Source organism: Eptatretus burgeri, chromosome 1, assembly GCF_056783735.1.
Source record: "Eptatretus burgeri isolate ZD-2024b chromosome 1, Ebu_testis_v1, whole genome shotgun sequence".
NCBI classification, from domain to species: Eukaryota; Metazoa; Chordata; class Myxini; order Myxiniformes; family Myxinidae; genus Eptatretus; species Eptatretus burgeri.
Genome location: NC_140961.1, coordinates 119,741,404 through 119,760,936, shown reverse-complemented (window position 1 = coordinate 119,760,936; position 19,533 = coordinate 119,741,404). Strand labels below are relative to the sequence as shown.

Here is a 19,533-nt window from a genome sequence, read left to right as displayed (position 1 = left end):
TCATACGCCGGCATACGTCGTGAAATTTCAAGCATGAAAAAATTTGAGAACAACCAAAAAGTACAACGTTTAAAGCCAGCGTACAACGACGTATGGCAGTGTTTTTCAGTGTGCTCTCAATGTTATCAAAACTTACCCATAACTTATTCAACGTGTGCCAGCGTTTGAGAAAAAAAGTTCAAAAATCGGCATACGTTGGCTAAAACGTCAAGGTGTGACCGGGCCTTCAATCAGTTACACTCCATATTTCTCAGTTGGACACAACAAGCAAGGGAAAGCACGAACCAGAAAGAGGAGGATGAGTAGATGATAAATGGGGTTTCTGGGATGCCCATTCAAATAAATGGGAAAAAAGGGAAAACTTTCTGACTCAAGCCCCAAAAGCCCAAAATAGGAGACTGATTTTCTCCCCACGTATCGCCTTCCCTCCCATATAAGCAAATGTTAAATTGAGATTATGAAAGATTGAGACTGACTGATTAAAGCACATGTTGCTCCCAACATAATTACAGTCCTTTTATATTTTCATTCCACTCAAAGAGCGAATCAACGAATATTTGCCCATGTTCTACTTTAGGGAATAACTTCATTTTCTTATAACATTCATCTCCATCGAGTATATTCACAAAGAATAACTTTGAACTTGGTTCTTGGATTACGTTTCTTTGTTGAGTAGAAATGAAATGATAAACTCCTCTTAATGCTCTTATTTGACCACCTCCTGAGCCACATATCATTTTGAGATTGCAGTAAATTGTTTTTCCATTGTTCAATTGATAACCATCAGAGTTTTCATTCCATTCAAGGATATTTTTTTCTTTACATTCTCCAACATATTTATAATTAAATTTATCCGCTTATTTGTTTTATCCACTTTTACCCCGGTTATTTCTTCAATAAGACTTATTTGATATCTCTCACATTCTTTATGTTTCCCATTTAAATACCAAGGCTGATTACATCTCCACTCTTTGGTTTGGTTATTGCTTGGTTCTATCATTTATAAATCAATAAAAAGATGGTGGCAGCCTGTTAAAATTCCCAACCCAATATCTTTACACTTATACTTATAACCATAAGGGACATTATTGATTCCATTCTCTAAAATATATCTTTTATCATCAAAAGCTCCTAATGCTTTCTTATTTATCTCTTCTGTATATAATTGATGTTTATAACTTCTTATTGTATTCATTTTCATGTACTCTTCCTTCCTTAAGGTTAAACAGTTGTAATAATGTTTAAAGTTTATTGCTTCCTGGATTATATTTTTCCTTTATTCCCTTTAGCCTCTAATCACACCTTTCAATGATATTATTATCAATATACATAAAAGCATAAGACTTTCATCTCAATCTTATAAATTCACTCATGACCTTCACACCCAATTCATCTTTAAACTTACCAATAAACTTTTTATTTTTAAAATTATTTCATTTTGTGTGTTTTTAATTATAGTTTCAATAATTTGTTTAACCATATCAACAGCTTCAATGATTGAAGATGGTCCAGGGTTTTGAAAGTAAAACAATCTTATTTTTATATGTACTTTAAATGCCCCAACAGTGTTTTCAAATGAGAATTTACTGGCACCTTCCCTTTCTTCATTGTTCTTGTGCTTGTGTGATTGAAGGTGTTTATTATAAAAAAATAAGAATATCATTATCACATCTATCACAATGTTTTGTTTCTTAGTCAAGTGGAGATATTTGTCTGAAAAGATTGCATGGGTGTTTGTTGGTTTGAAGGTGTTTTTTTATATCATTTATATTCATGATTACAAACATTGCAGTATGTTGTATTCACCATATTTATATAACAAAACTTTGCTTAAAATAAAATTTTCTTGATGAAAATTCCATTTAATCAACAGGTGAATCTGTGCTTAAAACTATTTTATCCTCCAACTTTTTTCACTTTATAAATACAATGTATCAAGACAGAAAAGACAAGTTTCAATCAATCTCTTCATTTGTAAAAGATACTGAGAAATATGTCGAGGATGTAAAATGGAATAAAGATAAATATAACAATTATTGGATAAATACAATTATGGTGAATAATCTGAGTTCTTCAATTTCCTTCATTGGAAGGGCTTTGAGTATATCAGGAAGAACATCAATTAAAGAAGCTCCAATAAAATGTTTCTTCTCTACTACTGGCAATATATTCAAAACTAGAAAAAGCAATGAAAGAAAAAGTATGAAAAAAGAAAAACCTCATGGATGAAGCTTTAGAAAGAAAAGATAAGACCATCTGCAATATGCAAGGAGAAATTTGTATTTTTTTCAACAACCATAAAGATGTAAATGCTGATGAAATAAAGGATGTTAATATATCAGGTGAAATGACATTTCATTCAAAAGGAGTTAAGGATCATTTAAAAATTACCTTTACAAAAAAAATGTTGTATTTGAATATGATAATGAAAAAAAGTATATAGATATAGATGGTAATGATTTTTTCTACTAATTAAATGAGTCGTGATTCAACTGAAGATTTTGAAGATTATGAGAGTGATGATAGTATGTTTGTTGGAACAGAAGACAGTTATGATGCTGAGAGTTTGTGTTCAAACAATAGTTATTAAAGTAGTTTTATAGATGATTGTGAAAGCACCAATGAAAGTATTGAAGATGAAATTTATTTGAAGTAAAGTCTTACTTTATAAATATGAATATTTTACTCGATTTTTTCGTAGCCTTTTCCTAGATTACGAGAATATGAATAGCCTCTTGAATTGTCTGATTCTCCACATGACAAATTGGAGAATTGTCCTGCGTGTGAAACATGGGGATTAAACTCAGAGTCAAAAGCCAATAAACAATGTATGTTCTGTGATTATCTTCTAATTAATGATAATAAAAAATATAAAAAGGAACATTTGAGATTTACACCAAAAATGAATTACTTTACAATATTGATTCGAGAAATGAAGTATCAGGGTGATAAAACACCTTTTCTTACAAGAGAAGAGACTGAACAAATGACGACCATGTTTCATGGATTGCTGATATATATATATATATATATATATATATATATATATTATTAACGATTGTCATTTTCATGGAAATATCAACCCAAGACATTGTATAAATAAAATAATGGATTATCTTGAAATTAAACCTAAACTTTGGATGAGATATAGAGTTTCCATAAAAGCCAATAAAAAATTAAATAACCTGCTTTCCAAATATATAGATGAATGGTTTTTACCCATTTGGGAAAATAACATAAAATTCAACAACCATAAAAATCTTCCAAATTCATGAAGATGTCTCATAGTTGGTTCAAGCAGATGTGGAAAAACCTGCTTACTTTTAAAGATGCTCCTTCCACCCAACTTTTTAGATTATGATAATTTTCACAAAGTCAAGTTTTCAACCTGTATCAACTACTCTCACAAGGTTTTAATGCTGGTCTTCAAAAGGAAGATATAATCGGTTTATTTAAATGTCAAAACAAACTAAATGATTACAACATTGAAGATATAATCCAACTCTTTTGTGATAAACAGATATATAAAAAAGAAATCAAAGCCAATAACTTGTATTCTTTGTGATAATACAGATATACCTTCTCCCCAAGATATGGATAAATCAAAAAAGAACCTCGTTATCTTTGATTGTGCTAATGAGATAAACCAAACGGTAAAGGATAGCTACTCCCCAAGAGGGAGACATTGTTCTTGGAATTGTATTTATCCGAGTCAATCATACTTTCAACTCCCTCGTCGCTCAATAAGAAACAATGCTGATGCTTTTATTTTATTCAAGTTAAACTCAATAGATATAAACATTTTTTGGAGAGACAGTTGTTCTACATTATGTTGTAAAAAGGAATTTTGGGATTATATGAAGCACAGGACTGAAAAATATAAATATATTGTTGTGAAAGAAGATGACATATTAAAAGATATATTATTTATTTTATAAACAATTACATATATAAATGACAACTATTATAAATCTTGTGGGTAAATCTGCTACTGGAAAAAACTTTCATAAATCAAGGTTCTTGTATAGTACAAATGAGAATATTGTAAATTTGCTTAAAAAGCACCATGTAGTTTGTATTAATGAACAACAACTAGAGCAATAAGACATGGAGAAGTAGAAGGTGAAGATTATTACTATATTTAAGTGGAGGAACATATGCGATTGAGGAATGAAAGCCAAATATTTGAGGAGGTTTCTCTTGGTACAAAAAAATATTAACATTGAAAGATTGAGTGAAAGAAACTAAAATCTGGTGGTCTTGGGATATTATAAACGAATCCAGAAGGAATGAGACAAATTATTAAACATCTGAGTGGTAATGGGGTTAAGATGTTACCATTCGGTTTTGATGTTGATGAAGAAACTCAATGCAAACGTATGAAAAGTATAGATACAAGTATTAGTGAAGAAGAAATTACAACCCTTACTAAATTTAACTAGAGCGGGCCCATACTTGCATGCCCAAACGTGCGTGCCCATATGTGCATGCCCATATGTGCGTGCCCGTATGTCCAAAAAAATAAAAAAAATTAACTTTCAAACTGTGTGCCAGAAACAACAACCACACAGGCCGTTCCTTTGCTTTCGCGTGCCCGTATGTGCGTACCCATACGTGCGGGTCCATAAGTGTGTGCTCGTACATGCGTGCCGGTATGTGCATGCCCGTACGTGCGTGGCCATAAGTACAAAAAAACTAAAAAAAACTTTCAAACCGCGTGCCAGAAACAACAACCACACAGGCCGTTCCTTCGCTCTTGCATGCCCGTACATGCCTGGCCGTACCTGAGTGCCCGTACGTGCGTGCAATTTTTTTAAATAAAATAGAGGAATTGTGACGTCAATTGTGATGTCATAGCACCATGTCCTGTCATTGGTTTGGTAAATAAATGGCCATAACTTGGGAACCACTTGCCTGATTTATATCAAACCTTGAAAAGGCACATCCAGAGGGCCTCAGCAATATACCTGGCACGTTTCAATGAGATCGTATGAGTTGTTGTCGAGAAACAGCAGTCGCAGACACACACACACACACACACACACACACACACACACACACACACACACACACACACACACACACACACACTGCTGGAATTATAGATAGATAAAGAATTTGATGAAATATTGAAAGAAAAGGATTTATTTTAACACATCTACTTTATTGATGAAGAAAAGGAAAATTTCCCTGTTGACCTTTATAATTCAGTGAATGATATTTTCCAATAAATAAATGGATGTGAAAGAAAGAGCAAGAAGATTTAAGGAGCATCAAGAGTTGGTTTCAAAAGTTATAAAACAACAGGAAGACAAAAAGAAGAAACGCAGGCAGAAAATATCAGGTGACGAAGCATTTGAAAGAAAACAAGATAAATTTTTTAAACCACTTGTAAAAACTTCCCAAGAAGAAATTATAGATGCTTCCACAGTTCCCACAATAGAATATACTCCTAAAAACTTCAAATGTTAAAAGATTTCAGTCAAATGGTGGAGGAAGAATTAGAGCATGCAAGAGAATTAGAATATGATGATGGATTATTTCAACAACTGGAAGAAATTAATCAACCCCCTGATTATATTGTGAAGGCTCTTCAACACAATGAATATTCAGCGGATTCAAAAAGCAAAGCAGGACTCATTCCAACAGAACAACCAGCAATATTTTATCTTGTTCAAGAAAAGGGATTGATATTTAATGATGAATTAAGGTTCTTGAGTTCTGCTCAACCCCCTGGTAAACTACCTCCATGATTAATGTTTCTTCTAACAAAAGATGGAAAGCAAGGTTCAACTGTGAAGTATGAATCAAAGTATTTTGAGAAACCATTGGATAGGAAAAATAAGGATGATGGAGTATAATATTGATCTGCTGGACTCTCTTAATTATAGGGTTAGTCTATCTGGTAAAAGTAGGAAGAATGAGAAGGAGAAACACATTATTCAGGCTTTAAGTATGCTTGGTTCAAGTGTGGGTTTTCTTCCAAATGACCCATCACAATTAGTTAATAGATTGTTATTGCTGTTAGGTAGTAAGAAGGCTGAAAATAACAATTGTTTTAATGAAGCATCAGCCATTTTCGACAAGTTGATGAACATGAAAATAATTAATAAATAGCAATGCAAATACATTTTATCCCATATTAAATAAGATGAGAAGCACAATCCTTAGTTTTAATTTCACAATAAGTGACCACACATCTTCATTCCCATACCCACTGCAACTTGACGCAACAAAAGAATATGAGGCATTTTTATTGTCCATGGAAACTTATAATACCTTGTTTAATATCACCGAGAAAAATGACAAGTTTATTTATAATCCGGGAAGTGGACACAAAACGATAAGAGTTTCACCCGGAGCATATGACATTTGTCAAATATCTTCCGAAATTTCTCGCCTTATGAAAGAGCAGGGTGATGAACCAAAAAATATTGTGATAGATATTCAAAAACAGAATTCAAAATCAACGATTAAACTTCAAAATAACTACAAGGTTGATTTTACAATTGATAATTCATTTAGAGTTGTTGGGTTTCTCTTCAAAAAGATTGACACTAATGGGACGTTTTACAGTGATATCGTTATTCAAAAATCCTCAGGCATAAATTTGGTATTAATTCACTGTGATTTGATTGATGGCACTTATAATGATGGAATAGGAACAAATACAATATTTTAATTCAGTGCATACTCAACCCCAATTGGTTATAAATTCAACATGGAACCCAAAAATCTGGTTTATCTTCCTGTGTCAGGAAAAACCATATATAGAGTAAATGTTCAGAAAACCGACCAAGATAATCGCATGATTTATTTTAATGGAGAAATTATATCCATCAGAATTCACCGACGTGAAGTTTTCCAGTAAATAAATACGATGATTATTGTGAGGAAACACGAGTTGGGAAAAAATAAAATAATTACAGGGGATGGGATTTTCCTTTCCCCATACTACAAGGGTGAAGGTGTGTATCTTGGTCGAGGATACTTTCAACCTAAGAGACAAAGGGGTGTCTGACATCAATTTAGAAAAAAAGGAGCTGGGATAGTTGATACTCTAATGGGTATATGTTCAACTATTCTTTAACATAAAGACCTAATTGGTTCAACTGCTTCTGCTGTGGGAAATGTAGCGGGTGCTATAAAGAATATAAAAGATGCCCAAAAGGAATCTCATAAATTGCAAGCAATAAAAGAAATTAAGAAAGGCAAAACTCTGTTGGCTCCTCAAGAATGAGAGAAAATAATTCAAATACTTCGGTCAGGGTTTCAAAAATTGTTAACATCTTTTTTCCTCAATAAATACAAATATGGAAGCAATTAATAGTATCTATGATTTGGATGATACCATTGTCATCTCAAACTCTGCTAAAAAAGAAGACTACTTCAAAGTAAATGAAATAACTGGAACAGACTGGAATGCAAATGGAACAAAAAGTTTTGAAATAAATAATCAACAAACTTATTTGAATCCAGCCAAAAGTTTCTTGTTGTGTAAATTTACATTCAATAAGGCTGCGGATAACACAAACGCTACACTTGACAATGATTTCTTCTGGAAAATGTTTGATCGTGTTTGTTTGTACATTGGAAAACAAGAAGTTGAAGCGGTTGATTATGTGTCTGCTACATCTGAAATAATTATATTTACGCTATATTCATTTAGCGATAGAATGGGAAAGGGAGCTGTCAAAGGTTTTATTACTGATAAGGCAACGGGAACAAACACAGACCCTGTATATAGTCAAAGGAAAGGAATGTATAATGATGATACAAAAACAGGTAATAGTTTCACTGTGGCAGTTCCTCTTCAAGGTATATTTTGATTTTGTGATCATGATAAAGTTCTGTATGGTCTTAAAATTAGAATTCAACTGGAAAGGAATGATAATGAAAATAGATTACTTTTTGGTGTGGCTAATGCTTTTGCTGATCAGAATAAATTTCTAATTGATGAAATTAGTTGGTATCTTTGTGAATATTCTCCTAATCTTAAAAAGAGAAGAGATGTTGAATGGAAGACTTAACTCAAAGAACCCACTCAATGTATTATACCTCAAAAGAAGATGCCAACACGTTAAACTTAACCAAACTACTTACATCTGGAATTTGGGTGTTCTGGAAGGAAAGCCATGGTATCTGTGGCTCATTAAAAAAAAAACAGATGGTGATACTGCTACTGATAAGAATAATGCATTGAGTGATAATGCTAAGGAGAAACAACATCACGTTTCTCTAGATGGAACATTTTATCCACGAGATAGATTGGAAATTAATTGGGGGAAAAAATAATTGTGCTAAAGCATACAAGTCTTACCAAAATGTGTGTGAAAGCAAAGGAAATAACGAACCCATTTTGGATATGACAGCATTTAAAAGTCTGTATACAATCTATGCGATTGACCTGAGTGCTCAAAAGGAAACTATACAGTCTAATCGAGTGGGTACTTCCCTATACATTGAAAGAGAAGAGAGTGGGCAAGTTGATACATATTGTTTGCTTTTGGAAGAAACTGAATTACAGATTGATACAGATAATGGTGTTATGATTAGTCTCACATAATTTATTTGATAAATAAATGAGAAGTAAAGTGCCAACTGTGGTATATGTTAATCAAATCAATCTTCATAAACTGTCCTCTTGTATTCAAAATCAAAAGCCTTGTATGATTAATGTTAGTTCAATTCAGAGAAGAGGAGCAGTGAGAATTGATGTTTTGCTCATAAGAGAACAGGTGAAAATCTTTAACGATACTGGCTCACTTAAAATTAAAATGTCAAAACCAATGTTGAAGAAATATGCAATAAGAGAGACGAGTGGAGGATTTCACCCATTTCTAATTCCTTTATTTGCTGGTTTAAGTGCGGCTGGAGCATTGACGGGTGGTATTTCAGCAGCGGTGAAAACTGCCAACGAAAGTAAGGCTCAACTCCAGGCTCAAAAATAATTGGAAAGACATAACAAAGAATGGGAGAAACAAATTAGTGGAAGTGGTGTACTTGTAGGTTTTGCTGAAAAACTTGAAAGTCTGCCTGATAAAGCGAGATTGTTGGTTGGAGATATGCTTTCTTCTATCGCACAAGCAGGTGTGAAATTAACGAAAAGGGGGTAATGGATTATATCTTACTCATAAATAAATGAGCATTGATGAGTGGTTTAAGGAATTTGGAAAAAATACAACATCAAATTTAGAAGTTATTAAATATTGTAAGAAATAAAAAATTAATTATGTGGTTATTTGTATGAGAGATGGATTAACCAACATGTCTAAACATATAAAGAATATTATTATGAACTTAGAAGATAATAATGGGAATGGTTCTCATTGGGTTTGTATTTTTAATAGTCAAGACAAATATTATTTTGATAGTTTTGGTCTTCCACCACCTTTTGAAGTAATAAAATTCTTACAGAATGGTGTTTATCAAACATTTCAAGTCCAATAATTACATTGCAAGTGTTGTGGTCAATTATGTCTATATGTGTAATTTCAACTCAAGAAAAATAATTTTTTTAATGACATTATTTTTAATCCAATATAACTGACATGTTGGTAAAGATGGTTCTATCTTTTGTGTATCCCAAGAACTGGATATTGATTTATCAAATTATTACACAAAGGCACAGGCTGAACGACAGAAATATAGTATAGCAAAAAATATTAATATGGAAAATGCTTATAAATTATAAATTGTCCAAGCCCGACTGACGCGAATGACTTGGTAGGATTAAGTGATTTATCACAATATATATCCTTAAATAAAATGGCTGTGTATTCCAAAGATACAGAAGTGTTGCTTTTATCTCTGGGTTATACAGAATTCACAGTTCAAATTAAAATAAAATTTTATCAAGAACTTCGTATCGTTTGTATTAGCATAGAACAATGGGAATATGATATGATTGATTGAGAGTATAATTGGTCATTTAAAATTGACCTAGAATTCCTGGAACAATTAAATCAGTCTCGTAAGGAAGAATATTATCCACTTGGTGCTGAGAATGAGTTTTCTGGAAGAACGGTTAGTAAACAACAAATAAAATAATTTAATAAGGGTAAAATCAATAATGGTTTTGCCATAGTTTATATCATGAAAACACAAAGAACAGGATTATATATAATAAGTAAGGGAATACAAGCTGATTTAACTCTGGGAGATGGGGAGGTATTTCCTGTCATTATATTAATCTGTCATATATTTCTGATACAAAAATGACAGCAAGAAGGCTTCAAGAAAATTGTAATTTCTGTGTCCAAGCATACCTTCAAGAAAAGGGTATTCGGTATTTTCATAAATATGTTCTAAAACATAAGAATGAGGTATTTTCAATTAAAGATTGGCTTTATACTGATGTTAATAAACCAACAACTTTGGATTCAACTGAAATGTTGAATATTGAAAATTTTTTAAAGTTAAGAAAACGCAAGGCTCTTTTAGAAAATCAGAAGAAATTTTATCGGTTTCTTGTTGTAAAATTTTTTATTTTGGATGCAGAAATATCAAGTAATCCGGATGAATATATGTATGATATTCTCTGGGGTGAAAGTTGTTCAAGGATAGTAAGGGATGAGGAAGGAGTTGAAGAAACTGAGAAGAGAGAGAAGGAGGAGAGGGAGAAGAAAGAGAAGGTGGAGAGGGAGAAGAGAGAGAAAGAGGGGAGGGAGAGGGAGGAAAGAGAGATATTAAGTAAATATAAAAATATGGAAACCAGTGAGATTATAAAAAGATTAAAGGTATTTTAGAAAATAAATAAATCTCAAACGCACTGAGGAGGAAAACAAAGAATTGGCAAGTCTATTAGAAATATATTCGTCAAGACTATTAACATCGGTTTCAGGGAGAAGGTTTAAACGAGAAAGTGGAGATGAAGAAGAGAAAGAAGGAAAAGATTATATTATTGATGATGTTGGTGTAATTGACTTTGATTAAAGTTTTTCATTTTTTTTTCTTCAATAAATGGAGAAGAGAGTGAAGACATTTCAAAGGATTCTTTGTGTTTTAAAAATTAAGATTGAAATGTGCATGTTGGAAACTAAAAAGTTTTTCACACTCTGTAGGAATTTTTCACATAAATAAATGAGTTATTGTCTAAAATGTAAAAAGAAAACCAAGAGTAAAAATGTCTCGTATGTTAAAAGTATAATTAATAGGGTTATACAAAAAGGTACATGTTTGGGAGGTGGCTCAAAAAAGAGTGAATTCATCACCAAATGCAAATGAGCGGGAGATATCCAAAAGTATTTATCAGGAAGTAAATTTGCAACAACTGGAATACCAGGGTAATTACTTCTACCAGGGTATTGTTTCTGTGGTCCAGGAACAAACTTGAATACATACTGGAATGAAGGCCAGGCTATTGATAGGTGTCAAGCTGTCAAAACCAATAGCTACAACAGATGTGTGAAGTGGGGATGCTTCCTCATGCTTTTTTTTGCTACATTAGCTGCCGCCATTCTCCTGTTTACTTTTGGACTAAAGGGGATTTCTTCAAACTTTTTCACCTCAAAACCTACTCTAAAGTGGAGTGTTGTTTTCCATATGAAACACTACATGCCTATGATCTTGTCCGCTTTGTGCAAGATGCTGCAATGTTACAGCACATGTTGTTTCATATGCAGCCTGCGGTTGCCGGTTGCATCATTTCTGTAAGCACGGCTGTGCCGCTGATGCACTGCTCCTGTTACCAGTAAGCTGATGCTCATTTTGCTGACCTCAACAGGATGACAGGCTGAATCGACCCACCTGGTGTTATTTCAATGGCCTGACAGGGGCTCAAACTCAAGACCCGAAGATCTTAAGCCAGCCATCTTAACCATTAAGCCAACACCAGGCTTGTCTCAACACATGACCGACCATTACTGTGTAGCTCACAAGGAATTTTGACTTATCAACTGCCATAAACCAAAAATTACGATCGTTGGACTACAGTCTTCATTTATGATTGATAGCACCTCACTGCAACAAGTTGAGAATTTCAAATATCTCGGGAGCTATGCCTCAAGCTCATGCAGTATTTATTATGAAATTGAATCACATTAAACTTGTGCTTTCAGCCTTCACATGCATATATGATTGCGTCTGTTGATGAGGACCTAAGAACAGCCACAAAGCTTTTCATCCACAAGGAATGAATGAATCATGCCAGTATTGCTTTTTGAGTGCATTAGCACAATATAAAAACATTACATAAGCCTGAAAAGACATCTCTGTGACATCTTGCACATCAAGTTGGATGGTCAGTCAGCGAAGTTGGTTGTAAAGTGGACACTTTTTTGAGCCACACTTTATCCTTTCATGTAACATGACCCTAAGTTGTGTGGGTCATGTCAAATGAATGGATAAAGTGTGGCCCGTAAAACAAATGGTGTCCTTTGCATTCTGGTACCTGAGGAAGATTGGTAGCCCACGTCTTTGCTGGAAAGACTGCTTTAAGCACACTCTTCTCAGAAGCAGCCTCCCCATTATCTGGTCCACATTGCCTTTATATCGTAAAAGATGGAGAAGAGTGAGTCATGAGGCAATAATGGCTGCCAACATGCTGATAAGATGTGAAAACATATTGCTACTTGTACGGTCCTGGTTCTGGTTAATGCCAAACTGCCCAGCCGAGATATATTCCAGAGGATGAGCCAATTTGATTAAGGTTGCTGACATGAGCGGATTACCGGTTCCTTTCCACTATTTAATGATCCATAAAGGGATGAACTTTTCTCAATTTATATCTCCAGGGACTAATTGATTACTGAAATAGTTTTCCACACGTGGGAGATGGGATGAAATGCCAGACATGTTCATATAAATATGATAATTGATTTTAAAAAATGAGATGAAAAGTCGCGACAACAGAACTTGGACAGATCCGGCACATGAACGACAAAACTTAAAAGTGCAATGACAAAAACTTAATGTGCAGTAGAAACTACATCACACAATGGTGCCAACTCGTTTACTCCGAAACAATGGGGAACATGCAAGGAAGGATTTTTGAAGATCTCTCAGAAAGTGGTCCTCATATGTGACAAGCAGCACTAAAGGGATCCTGAATCATGATGTTGTGCCACACTGCACCGTAAGTATATCTGTGCTTTGAGTTCAACTGCAGTGACTTTTGTTACTTTCACTCAAATTCTGACTGTAACTTCTCTTTGGGCCGCTCCCCAGTTTTATACCTCCCCACTGGCATGCCTCCCAGCCCATGTCTCGCTGAGGGTGTGCATTTGCACCACCCAACTGCGGCTTCACTGCCCCTAGTGGACTATTTTCTTTGGCACCAATCAACAGTCATGTTCCAACTTGTTGGCCCTGCTGCTGGGCAGATTTCACTCGATTTGCCAGGGAAGGCCCTGTGTGGGGTTCACCATTCCATGCGCGAAGCACTATAGAGTTCTTTGCTCACTTACCTCCCATTGACCTTGCCTGATGGGAAGGTGCATGCAATTCACAATCTTAGCTTTATGCTTCCCTGTATCCATAACACTGCCTTCTTCAGTACACATAAAAACCGGATGAATTTAACCTAACCTATACCTGTTCACAATGGAGGAATCAATTGTATTCAAGCACATGGACCATACTATCTTAACAATTCTAACTACCCTTTTCCTTTCCCCCTCACACACATAAAACGTATGTTGGGAGAAGCATCATGCTAGATACATGTATGGAGTCACCTGAACCACCCAAAACGGCATTACTCAGACATGAGTGTCAACTAATATGTTAAAGGGGAATGAGGTAGATAATACATCATGACATGGCAGCTAATGTCATGACAAAACTAATATATATTTTGTATTTCACAGCTTGTCTACTACCTTAGAAATGTACATTTTGTCACCAATTTGGGTGACGTTATGACTTTTGATGAATATGGTGATCCACCGGCTGTTTATGAGGTCATTAACTGGCAGCCTGACATCACTGGAGCCTTGGGCTTCAAAGTTGTGGGAAGTTATGATGCCAGAGAAAGTGATAATAATGAACTGCACATCGATGTGGATGCTATTGTTTGGAATAATGGTGGAAAGCAGGTAAAAGAATCAAAAAATTCTGGTGAACAAGCATATATTTGTAATTTTCGTACATTACTCACTTTAGCAAGACAAATGTGAACCTTAAATACAAAGTAAGAGAAAAAAGAATTTGATGAAGGCCAAATGCTCAATAGATCAGTTGTAACTTGCTTCCAATGATGCTAAACATATTCAGACATGGAAGAGGCAGCAGCCTGAATGAGTTGTTCAGGTGCACCAAACAAAAACAGTAGGATGGACTGGCAGCTCTGTGAAAATGTTATTTTGTTTCCTAAATCGAGATTCATAAAAAGGTATGTGCTTGGTGTTGGCTTAATGGTTAGGGTGGTGGGCTTGGGATCCCAGGATCCTGAGTTCAAATCCCCCTCAGCTGTTGAATTAATACAAGGTGGGGTTGACTCTGCCTTCTGAGGTCAGCAAAATGAGTGCCAGTCTGCTGGTATCCTGTGTCGGAGTAGTGACCCATCCAGGATTGTACCCAATAGCAAAGGAGACTGCTTAGGAAGCACCAATTCTCTGCACAGGGTATAGTCCTGATGGATGGATGGATAAAAAGGTGACTGACAGGAGGTACAAAGGAAATATACTGACAGTGGGGCCACAGTTGGGCATGACAAGCCAGGGAGTGAATAAACGAACTGGAAAAGAAGAAGAGAGATACCACAGCGACCTGCAAATAAGATTATTGAGCTCACAATGGTTAGTGGGCAGAGGGGAAACGGGTTACTTGAAACTGGAGGGAAAGTGCAGAAATTTGAACCATCTCCTGAATGTAGAAAGGAGGAGCAAAGGAATAGAGGTGAGCGGAAAGTCTGGTCGTCACAGTTGAGGCACGTCACAGCAGTGATTGTGAATCACCCTCTTGCATTAGCCTGACCCTTTTTCCGAAGGATCAGCTTCTTCCTTCTACCATAAAATCGAAGAGATGATACCACATACGGTTTTTGTGTCCTGAGAAGCTAGGCGCACTGCTAGAAGTAGCTTTGAGCCACACCATTGTTTTATCATCGAGCCCAGTCCCCTGTACAACATAATTGTTTTTGTGACCTTTATGAACCATGGTTTGGCCGAAAGTTGCAAATTAATGCATCGGCCGCTGGGAATGCTGGGGGAAAATGGCATAAACATTGACGCTTCCGCATAGTTTACTGGCTCACCATGCCTCACCATGACGTCGGAGCGAGTCGAGACCGGTACATCGGCGAAGGGTTTATCAGTCGACAAGCTCAGCCATTATGGAGTGGCTCAGTGCTTCCACAGCGGCTCTAGAACCTGTTCAAGAAAACACCCAGTGTGAATCTCACACTTTAAAATCACATCTAAAGCTCTATGTGCGGTTATACAGCACTCGGCCCGGTTTCTATAGAGAGCTGTTCACACAAAACCATCACGCCGGCTCCAGATCCTGACAAAGAAGGCACCCGGTTCGAATGTCACACATTCAAATTCGCATTTCACACTCACGGCACTCGATGCTATTTTCAACCGTGTGGCGCCGCTCGCATGGACCATTCAACATGGCTGTGTGGTTATGGTCGTGTGGACCGATGACATATCTATGACGTCAGTTGGGGCTATCTCCGACTCCGTAGGGATGCAACGAGTCACTCACATTGGTATTGGGATCATACATGTCACTCGTCCTGCACGCTGCCAAAGCCTCCAAGGGGGCGATAGAGGCTACTGCTGCAGCATCATATTTTACACTCTTGAATTACAGAGCAAGGATGAGGACATACAAGCAGCATTCCCCGTCTCCCACGATATGACCAATGTTCAGGACTTTGCTGCACACGAGACAACCTCGATCACATGACGTGCCTCGTTGAATGGAGCACCCTCCCATCTTTGCAGCATGCAGCACATTTCACATCTCCTATCCTGCCCTTGCCGCATCCGGGTAAACCGGGGAGACAACGGCAGGCTGTAAATGTGGCATCGTCACACGTGTAACAGGCACGAGCGCATCGTGTGACGATTTCTCGAACACGCAAAGTAGACGAACCTCATGCCGCACATGTGACCACCCACCACTCTTCCTTACAATCAGGCCCCTTTTCCATACCCACGCCCATACTTCCATCCATCACTCATCCCCATTAAATCACAATCTCACCGTAGCACTCGCATCGGCGACTAACCCCTCACTTTCTCCGTGCATTCGTGCACACGTCCATTATTCTTGCAAGTTTAATCCATTTTGTCCCTGAAGCCACCGGTGTTACCATGGTCACTAATCCGTGTAACCACACCCCTCCGCTATTAACCATGCCCCAGCATAACCACGCGCCCAACATAATAACCATGCCCATTCGCTATTAACCACGCCCCCATGTCTTTTGACGTGTCCCTGTGATGTGCTCGTCTTTTCTCGATTTTGGGAATATAACTAGGAGGGGTACATGTAAGAACACATAGATCCTACAAGAGCTAAAGGTGGCCAAAGGGGTGATAGACCTGAGGGAAGTAAAGGGGAGTTGAGGTGGTAAAAACAGAGACTACCGACTTCGACTTATTTCTGATGGGAGAGCAACAGACCTTGTACTTCATCCTCATTGCAGGAGATTTCAATAATGTTGAGAACTTTACATTTGATAGAATCCATGAGAGGCTAACGTGATGCTCACAATACAACCAATAGGAGATAATGGTATTCCATCGAGGCATAGATAAAAGCCTCAGCCTGTGAATAGACCTGATTTTTAAAGAAATAACTTGTAATCAAGGACAAAACATTTGGATGCCAGCCTTGCTGTGTGTTTTGTCCAGAAGAAGTCATGGCTGAATGTGAGGCCTTCTATTAAAGAGACTGAACCACTTTGAGTGGCTGCTTATGGAAATAAATGGATGGGTTTGTTTGATCATGTTTCTGGAGCTACAGAGTGAGACAGTGAGTGAAGTTGGCAGGCAAAAATATAATGCTTGACTGTTCTTTACCAGAGATATGTCCAGGGAGATGGTCCTCACTTTTCGTTTGGGACTTACAACTCTAAACTTCCCTGAATGAGGAGCAGCAGCATGTCCAGAGATGAGTTACAGGGACAGAGTCCAAACTGATGGGTGGAGATCAAACTATGTGAAAAGAGAAAAAACTATGTCAGTCAGCAACAATGATGGATTCTATGAGATGGTCCATGAATTTGGTTTCCGAGACAGACTCCTTCAACAGGGATGATATGTGTGACAAAGGATAAGCAGAATAATAGGAAAGTGTGGAGGGAAAGTTGGATTTTATCAAGTCAAGCAGAAAGTTAAAGGCAATTGGGGAAGTATGAGTTGGGAATGCAACATATTGTGTAAGGCCAAAAGTTTGACAATTATTTAATTGGAAAATGTAACCCTGAAAGAGAACTAACAAAGATGACAAATTAATTACAACAATACAAATTCCCAACAATTGTGCCAAAAGTGGGAGAATGAAAATAAAGGGCAGGAAAATAATTGGGCAGTCTATAATAAGTTAAGCTCTACAGATGGGAAGAAGAGTGGACCTGAATTATGATAGATAAGAAATAAGTTTCCAAAATCAAGGTGACAATAGCTTTCAGAAAATGGGCTGCAAGGATTGCCTTGACTCTAGGCTAGGCCCTAGAGGTATGCACACTCACCTTTAAGCTGTCTCGCCTGGGTTAAAATCTCGACCCAGGTTTGTAAACTGTCATCCCAGTGTTTCACAGGCAGGGTGATTCATCATTGTGTATTGCCATCATTGGGATGGATATTAAACGGATATCCCATCTGCAGGTATTTGTTGTTCGATGTTAAAGATCCCATGGTGTCCTTCATGAAGAGTAGGTGAGCTATCGCTGACACTATGACCCAATTCCAAATTTGCGCCCTAACATGAGTCAAACGTCAGGCCAAGCTTCCTTAGCCAACAACACAGGAATGTGGGAGTAAGTTTGGCTGTTAAAGAAGAAGAGGAATTTTCAGAAAATTTCAGGAGTGAGTGAATTGGACAAGTGCAAGTGTTGAAAAATGGAAAGAGCACCAGTCTCTGATGGCAAAAGAACTATACTGTATACAAAGGCAGAACAATATTTTCAAAGCAATCCATTAGCAGATCAAGAACTTTTGACATCTCAGTCCCTGAAGATTCATGGAAGCTTCTCCTATAAAGAACAATCAAAAAGGATGAAGTAACAATCTCATGCGACCTGACCACCTTGTCATTTTTAAATGTTGAATATATATATATATATATATATATATATATATATATATATATATATATATATATATATATATATATATATATATATATATATATGTGTATATATATATATATATGTATATATGTATATGTGTATATATATATATATATATGTATATATGTATATGTGTATATATATATATATATGTATATATATATATGTGTATATATATATATATATATATATATATATATATATATATATATATATATATATATATATATATACATATATATATATATATATATATATATATATATATATATATATATATATATATATATATATATATATATATATATATATATATATATATATATATATATATATATATATATATATATATATATATATATATATATATATATATATACATGTACACACACACACACACTCGATATATATTTTTTTCATATACATAGTCAAGGCTCGTGGAAGATTTAGAACACAATTGATCGGATCAGGATGCAACATAGCAAAAGCAACAGTAGAAGAGGAAATATCAATAGCAAGGGTGATGGAGAAAATAGACAGATGGACAGGGATGTTGGTAACGGTGAGAGGTTGAGAAGTGGGGGAGAAAGCAAGAGGTGGACAAGATGGGTACAGAAACAAAATTATGGAAAAGATGGGAGGATTGTTAACGCGTGTTGGAAGGATCATGGCTTTGGATGGGTGGTGGTGGTGAATCTGAGATGGTGGAGAACTGTCTTGAAGACCTGGAGGGAAGAAAGAGATTTAAGAAAATGTGGAAGTTCATTCCTCAGGCTGGAAAAAGAGAAACAAATAAGCAGTAAATCTGGCTTTTGGGAGTTTTACCAGAAGGAGGTTGCTGGTGGACTGTGTGCATCCTGCAGACATCTAGAGGGGACAGAGCACAGAGAGGGAAGAGGGTGCATGACCAGAAAGGAAGCAGAAGACATACACCACGACCTGTCAGCGATGGCAAAGTTACAGGCTCATATACTCAGCTTCATCATGGGAGATTACAATGAGCTTGAAGACCTTGGTTTCCACGACATCAAGCTGAGCAAGGTGTGAGGCAGGTGTGCCAGCCCAAAAGAGAGAACATTATTCCATTAAACTGCAGATGAAAGCCTTGTGGGTGGAAAGGAGTTCAGGTGTGCCAAGGAAGGATTTTGCATGATGGAGGATGCCCAGTTGAGTGGCTGGCTTTGGTGGCCAACTTTGAAATGTGGTTTGACCAAGCGAGATCATGTCTGAGAGTGAGACCCAAGAGTTTGAGTCACTGGACTTCTTTGAGAGGGTTGTTGAGAAAG

General features: G+C 36.3%; 1 protein-coding gene across 2 annotated transcripts in view; it reads left to right on the top strand.

Moving 5' to 3' along the window:
- Nucleotides 1-19,533, top strand: part of LOC147035281 (extracellular calcium-sensing receptor-like) — a 54,542-nt gene that overhangs the window by 18,641 nt on the left and 16,368 nt on the right. For both annotated transcript variants that reach the window (XM_085896368.1, XM_085896361.1), the window contains exon 5: nucleotides 13,809-14,036. In XM_085896368.1, coding sequence (XP_085752494.1) covers nucleotides 13,809-14,036 — 228 coding nt within the window. The remainder of the gene's footprint in view (nucleotides 1-13,808; nucleotides 14,037-19,533) is intronic.